General features: G+C 36.1%; 1 protein-coding gene across 3 annotated transcripts; it reads right to left on the reverse strand.

The window, feature by feature from the left end:
- Window positions 1–447: 447 nt before the first annotated feature.
- On the reverse strand, window positions 448–6,989 carry LOC105761036 (psbP domain-containing protein 7, chloroplastic). Of its 3 annotated transcripts, none has more exons than XM_052622977.1 (4): window positions 6,507–6,989; window positions 6,176–6,395; window positions 5,218–5,423; window positions 448–4,498 (listed from the first exon to the last, which is right to left on the reverse strand). In XM_052622977.1, exons 1-4 carry the CDS (start codon window positions 6,811–6,813, stop codon window positions 4,488–4,490), a joined length of 744 nt encoding a protein of 247 aa, XP_052478937.1. In that variant the 5' UTR covers window positions 6,814–6,989; the 3' UTR covers window positions 448–4,487. The 3 variants fall into 3 exon arrangements, with proteins under 3 accessions (XP_052478937.1, XP_052478936.1, XP_012434143.1); XM_052622976.1 differs by having other exon boundaries at window positions 449–4,503; XM_012578689.2 differs by lacking the exon at window positions 448–4,498 and having other exon boundaries at window positions 4,615–5,423; window positions 6,507–6,987.
- Between the last annotated feature and the right edge of the window lie 503 nt (window positions 6,990–7,492).

Raw genomic sequence — 7,492 nt, forward strand, 5'->3', positions numbered from 1 at the left:
TTAAAAAAATTATATAAAAAATTTTAAAAATATAATATATCAAAAACACTAAAAATATTAAAATAAATGTTTCTTAATAAATATTGTCATTTTTTCTCTAGTAATCACATTAAGTTTCGATTAGATTTAAAATCAAGTTAGGTGAGATCTCTAAATGAAAAATAAAACTCTTTTACCATTGTTCTCTCCATCTTTAAGACTCAAATCTAAGACTTTGCTTAAGAGATTTCAAAATTCTTATCACTTGACTCAACAATATTGATTTGTTTAAAGTTTATTGTGTCCATGTTATATGTATATAACCAATTGCATATGACGTCTGTTAAACATTAGTATAAAGACTGTTACGGTTGTTAGTTTGTTATAAAATTTGATAATCAGTTTGATATGAAGTTGGTTAAGAACAGTCACTTTCATATGAGTATATAAACATAGTTAATGTATTCACTCAAGAGAGAAGAAATATTAATTGAAAGGATTACGTAGTAGTTTATCTTTTTCATACATTTTCTGCATAGTATCTAACATGGTATCAGTCACCTAACCACCTACTGTCGATGCCCGCTGCTGTTCTATGGCTAATTCACAAGATTCCACGTCCGTTGATCATTCTACTCCGTCGTTTTCCAGTTCATGATTGATTAAAGCTTTTCCTCATCATAACACAATAAAATTAGATGAGAAGAATTTTATGCAGTGGCAGCAACATATCAGATTAATCACAGAAGGAAATGAGCTGCAAGGTTTTTTAGACGGTACTCTACCTGCTTCGCCTAGGTTCATGACGTCTCCGGATGGTGTTCTGACTTCAAATCTAAATGCGGCTGTCTTGCCTATGATGGATCTAGGCAGCATCTGGAGGTCGAACTGACTTCATAGGAAAGGTGGCCGTGGTCTTCAGCATTTGGATATGGGGTTTTCAATTGGAGGAACCCTAATTATTTTACTGATGGTTGTATTTGGTCTCAGGCTGGCCCGCATGTGGTGTATGGCCCGTGTGTACAGTCGCAAAGTGGGCGTGAGTATGGAAGTAATTTAAGCCGTGTATTTGGGCGTGATATGGAGCACGGATTTGGGTCTCCTTTTGGGTATAACTTGGGCCAACAACAGTTTGAGCCTGCTGCTGGGGTGCCTAGGCCAACTATTTCAAACTAGTCGTTTGGGCTGAATAGTCCTAGTGGGCCGCATAATGGATATGTTAATGCTGGTCAAAATTTTGCACAGAATCCTTCTGAGCCCGTTACTAGTTATGCGGGCTTTGACAGCTCTATGCGACATAATAGTCTCGAGGTTACGTGGTGGAATAAACTTCATGCTCGAGTATTTAATTTTGACTCCTCTAAGGGTGTTGGGCTGCCCTGAATTCCTAACTTTCGTGCATCTGATTTTTCAGCTGCCACACAATATGACTCTAATTTTGATAACACTGATTCGTATGTTCCTGTACCAGTAGGGACCTCGTCCTGGTATCTAGATTCAGGAGCCACTCATCATGTCTGTCAGAATACTTCCGGGTTAAATACGACAGCTTCATATTCAAATGCTTCTTTTTTGGTCATGGGAAATGGAACTCCTACTAAAATTTCATCTATTGGTAATACGGTTCTGCCTACAACAAAAAAGTTATTACATCTGTCTAATGTTTTGTGTGTGCCCAACATCCAAAAAAATCTTATGTCTGTGTCTCAGTTTGTTACTGACAATAATGTGTTTTTTGAATTTCATCCGTCTTATTGTGTTATTAAGGCATAATAGACTTGGTCATCCTTCTGCTGTAGTTGTTAAACATGTTCTTGATAAGTGTCAAATTGTTTCAAATAAAAAATGTCTTGATAATGTTTGTATTGCCTGTCAGAAAGGGAAATCACATAAATTGCCCTTTTTACATTCTACTACTGAATATATGAAATTATTTGAATTGGTTGCTTCCGATTTGTGGGGGCCAGCTCCTGTTGCATGTGGGGGCAATCTGTATTATGTTTCGTTTGCAAACATGTGTAGTTGGTTTATCTGGGTTTATTTGATTAAACGTAAGTCTCAAGCACTTGACTGTTTTCTTCATTTCAGAAAATGATTGTCATGCAATTCGAAAAGAAAATTAAAAAAGTTTTAGAGTGACTGGGGTGGTGAGTTTCGTGCATTTACATCAGTTCTAGCTAGTCATGGGATTCTTCATCGGGTTTCCTGCACACATACTTTAGAACAAGATATGGTTGTTGAGCGTAAACACAGACATATTGTGGAACCGGTCTTACACTCTTGGCCTAAGCTAATCTACCTATAGATTATTGGGGATATGCATTTTGTAGTGCTGTTCATCTTATTAATCGTTTACCTACTTCGGTTCTGAAAGATCAGTCTCTGTATTAGAATTTTTATGGTCATGAGCCTAAGTATGATCACTTAAAGGTGTTTGGTTTTTGTTTTTTTTCGTACTTACGTCCTTTTGTGTCACACAAACTGGATTTTCGCTCTCAGCCATATACATTTCTAGGGTATAGCTCTCAATATAAAGGCTATCATTGTCTCACACCAGAGGGTAAAGTTGTTATTTCTCGTCATGTTGTGTTTGATGAACGTTGATTTCTGTTTCACTTGCCTGCTTTACCCATTGTTCAGTCCTCTTCCAGTTCTCTCACATATGTTCCTGTTGTTCGAACCTCTTCTGTTCGATCTACTACAGAACCCAGCAACACCACTATCTCGTCACCAACTGTACCTCTGCCTCTTGCTCCAAACTGCCATTCTGACCGATCTGTTTCGGTTGAGTTACCAGATACGTGTCATCCTAGTCAGTCAGTCTCAGTTGATTCACTAGCTAAATTTGGGGAAAATATAAACGAGTGTTGTCTTTCAAGTTTGTCTATAGAAGCTAGTTCAGTCAATCAATCTAGTGTGTCTCCAATTATTCATTCTCTTTCTATAAGAAATACTTATGCTATGGTTACTCAGTCTAAGACATGAATTTTTAAGCCAAAGGCGTTGTCAGTTGAGGAAGCTCTTGCTCATACGGAGTGGAAAAGTGTTGTTCAAGCTGAATTTGATGCTTTAATGACCAACTCTACCTGGGAACTAGTTTCTCTACCTTCTGGTCGGAAAACAATTTGGTGCAAATGGCTTTTCAAAATCAAGAAGAATCCTGATGGGACAGTTAATTGTAGAAAAGTACGGTTGGTAGCAAAGGGATGCTCTCAAGTTCGTGAGTGTGACTTCAAAGAAACATTTATCCCAATAGTCAAACCTGCTACGATCCGAACCATTTTATCTGTTGCTGTATCTAATGGTTGAAACCTTCGTCAGGTTGATGTAAACAATACTTTTTTAGATGGAGACTTGACTGATGAAGTATTCATATAGCAGCCTCTAGGATGTGTTCAATATGGACCAAATGGTAAGCCTTTGGTATGCCGTCTAACGAAGGCTTTGTATGGATTACGACAAGCTCCTTGTGCCAGGTTTGAAAAGTTGAAACAGTTTTTTACCTCTACTGGTTTTGTTATGTCTAAAGCTTATGCTTTATTGTTTGTTAAAGTTTCGACCAAGTCCACTATTTATATCTTGGTCTATGTGGAAAATATTATTATTACTGGCAGTTCGACTGATGAAATAAGTTATTTTGTTCAGCAACTACATACTGAGTTTTCTCTAAAAGATATGGGTGAGCTTCATTATTTTTTAAGGGTTGAGGTCAATAGGTTCTCCACTGGCAGTCTGCACTTATGCCAGCGCAAATACATTCGAGACCTTCTTGACAGAAGTTCTATAGCTAATGCAAAGAGTGTTCATACGCCAATGGTTAGTTCACGACTTTGTCTAAGGATGAAGGTGATCGGTTTGCAGATCCTACTAAATACAAAAGCCTAGCTGGTGCTCTTCAATATGTGGTTCTAACTCGGCCAGATATTGCCTATGCTGTAAATTGTGTCTGTCCGTTCATGCAGGCACCTACTACGGTTCATTTAATAGCCTTGAAACGTATCCTAAGATATTTACATGGTACTATCACTCATGGGCTAGTTTTTCACCGATCTAATAGACTGTCTTTGGTTGGATATGCTGATGCCAACTGGGGTCTTGATTTTGATGATCATCGATCTACTACAAGGTTTTGTGTCTACTTCGGTCACACACTTGTTTTATAGTGTCCTAAGAAACAACAATTTGTGTTACGGTCCACAGCAGAGGCTGAATATCGAAGTCTTACTGTAGTCTCTAGTGATATTGCGTGGTTAGTTTCTCTGTTAATAGAGTTACAAATTAGTTCTACTGATCCTCCTATAGTTTGGTGTGATAATTCAAGTGCGGTAGCTGTTACAGCTAATCCAATCTTACATTTTAAATTCAAACATGTTGAACTTGACCTGTTTTTTGTTCGCGAAAAGGTGGCTGATGGGTTTCTTGTTGTCGATGAAGTGCCAGCGTGTGATCAAGTTGCAAATATTCTCACGAAACCTTTGTCTGTCTCGTTATTTGCTTGATTTCGAAGCTTACTTCAAGTCTTACCTAGTGAGAAGATGAGTGAATGTTAAACATTAGTATAAAGACTGTTACGGTTGTTAGTTTGTTATAAAATCTGGTAATCAGTTTAATATGAGTATATAAACATAGTCAATGTATTCACTCAAGAGAGAAGAAATATTGATTGAAAGGATTACTCAGTAGTTTATCTTTTTCATACATTTTTTGCATAGTATCTAACGATATCAAAGAACCTTAAAAACCTTCAAAAGCTAATCTGAATGGGGACAGGCAAGGGTCTTGCCCCCTGCAATGATTTTTTCAATTTAGTCTTCCTATAAATAGATAAACTATAAAATAATATATAGTGAAGTTGCACTTTGATTCCCCATAATAAAAATTTTCTAATTCAATCCTCCTATAAATAAAGAAATTATAAATTAATATATAGTAAGATTTCACTTTAGCCTCCTAAAAGTGAAAAAATTTCTGTTTAGCCCATTTAAAAATGATAAAATTATAAATTAATATACAATAAACTTATATTTTAATCTATGAAAAAAATATAATTAAATTTCGGCCCTATTAAATTTTTGTTTTTTGGATTCATCCCTGAAAATCTTTGTTAGGAGGACATACACTAAATTGAAACTCCATGTCAAGAGGTGAGATTAAAGGAGTTAGCAATTCTATAAAATGCCAACTTCAACTCCGGCCATGCCGATTCTGCCGCTTGTGCATTTAGGGTGAATAGCCTACCTCCACGAGCACAACAAACGGCAACGTTATGACGCTTGAATGAAGGACTTTCAACCTTGAATTCCAGCTCATAATACTTCACATTCATCTTAGGATCTTCTCTCATTGTTGATTCTATCAATGTTCCTTTCACATCAGAGCGTTGCCCAGTTATCGTTTTAACCACCACTTCACCCACCTCTTTTGGCCCTCCAAATGTTTCAATTCTATGAAACAAAGAAGAAAAACAAGATGTAAATTGTAGTAAATCTAAAAATCTAAAAATCTGTTAAGAGGGTAACATTCACTTGGAATGGTCTTGGATGAAATCTAAAAGTTTAATTGAGATAATTAGCAAGACCCCTACCTGCCCAATTCAAACTCAGTCTAATTTAATTTAGTTATAAAAAGTTAATAATACAGTCTTAAAATAATTTGAATTAGAAATGATATCCAAACCCAAAAATATCAAAAGATTTGAACTCAAAATGATAAAGAAAATATCCAAATTTGAAAGGACCCAACTTGAAAATGCCATTTGTCAACTTGAATGACCCGAATTCAAATAAACCCAAACTTAAAATAACGCGAACCAAAATTACCTAAACCCAAAATAATCAAACTCGGAATAAATCAAACCCTGAAATGACCCACCTCAAAAAATTTAAATGACAAACTTAAATGACTTGAATCTAAATTAACACGAATTCGAAATTATTCAAATTAAAATCACCTAAATCTAGAATGATCAAACTTAAAATGACGAAACTTGAAATAACCCAACCTAAATAACTTGATTAAATAATCCAAATCTGAAATAACTCAAAATAACTCTAGGATTTCAAAACTGAAATAAACTTGAACCCAAATTCGCCCAATCTAAAACAAACCCAACCTAGCATCCCAATTTAAAACAAAGCCAACCTAGCTAATTGGTAGGTATGCATTAATATAGAAGTGATATTATAGTAGCACTCACGAGAAGTCTAGGGGAACTGGTGAAACAATGACACTAACATTCAGCTCCCCGCTTGAACCAGGCGGACCATATGCAACGATTGGTTCGTTCACATTCTTCCGGGGACGGTTACCGGATTTTGGACTATTGGTAGGCAGTGGATCAAGTGATCTCTCTAATCTCTCAGCTGCTCTATATAGCAACCTTTGATCACCAACCCAACTCGCCGGATATATGAACTCTGCATTTCAAAAATCTCAACACAAAAACAACATCCAACTTAACGAATTAATCCCATGAATGAAATCGAAGTTACTTGAGGAACAAGTCAGGTTATATAGAACTTACTAACCAAATCCTTCATTGTTTTCAATCCGACGACTGTATCCTTCTATTGGATAAAGCACGTCCAGCTTCAAACTTCGACCACTCTCAGGTACCAACCCCAGGAGGAAACTTGTTAAGCCACCAAAATTTGCACCAACAGCTACAAGGGAAGCTGAACCGACTCCGGCAAGCAAGCGCCGCCTGAATGTGGTGGCTAGCGGTGCGAATTCCTCCGCCGGGGACTTTCCTTGCCTATTGTTGGATGATTGTGTCATGTAAACTTTGTTTCGGGAGACGTATTTACAAGCCTGAAAATACTGCTGCAATGCCATTTTGCACTTTTGAGGGTCCAATTGGGATGCATACAATACAAATTAAAATATTAAATATTAATGTCTGGATAGTTTAGATTGAGTAATTAAATGGGATTTTTACTGGTTTCTTAATGCAAATCATGCATCAAATGTTGGGTTTTGTTCAAGTTGATAGGTTTTCCCAAGCAAATGTTGATAATGCTTATCTAGTTTTTGTGGCTATCGTTTTATGTGGTTTGTTTAGTTGTTCATAGCCACAAAATCTACAATAAGGCCACTGTTATTTATTTATTTATTTAAATTTGGGCCTATTTTGATCCTTTTTGCTTTTAGGTTTAATATTTTGATATTTGGGCTTGATGGGTACTAAACAGGCATGCTTGGTTCCTCTTTTGCTTGCTCGTGCACTTGATAAAAGGGTTAAAAAGTTGTAGCAATGATTATAAAGGCAAAACGTAAAAAAAACTTTTTATCTTTTTTCTTTTGGGCCGATATCTAAGGGAAAGGTAATGCAAATCATGCATGAAAATGATGAATTTTTAACTCTTCAGATCTGCCGCTTGCATGCAGTAATTAATTAAATTTTACGCACATATGAGTTAATTAAAAAATTTATTAAAAAGTGGCCTTACATAATTTACATTTCACTTTAAAAATAACTTCGGGTTCAAAACTTTGAAAACAAAAGGAAACCCTC

Source organism: Gossypium raimondii, chromosome 11 (genome assembly GCF_025698545.1).
Source record: "Gossypium raimondii isolate GPD5lz chromosome 11, ASM2569854v1, whole genome shotgun sequence".
Classification (NCBI taxonomy): Eukaryota; Viridiplantae; Streptophyta; class Magnoliopsida; order Malvales; family Malvaceae; genus Gossypium; species Gossypium raimondii.

Excerpts from the sequence above, each read along its gene's own strand:
- LOC105761036 (XM_012578689.2), bottom strand. The coding sequence starts at position 6,813 with ATGGCATTGCAGCAGTATTTTCAGGCTTGTAAATACGTCTCCCGAAAC. Across the intron at positions 6,396-6,506 it reads TGAAAACAATGAAGGATTTG|AGTTCATATATCCGGCGAGT; the intron begins GTTAGTAAGTTC and ends TTTGAAATGCAG. Across the intron at positions 5,424-6,175 it reads CCAGTTCCCCTAGACTTCTC|AATTGAAACATTTGGAGGGC; the intron begins GTGAGTGCTACT and ends TTTGTTTCATAG.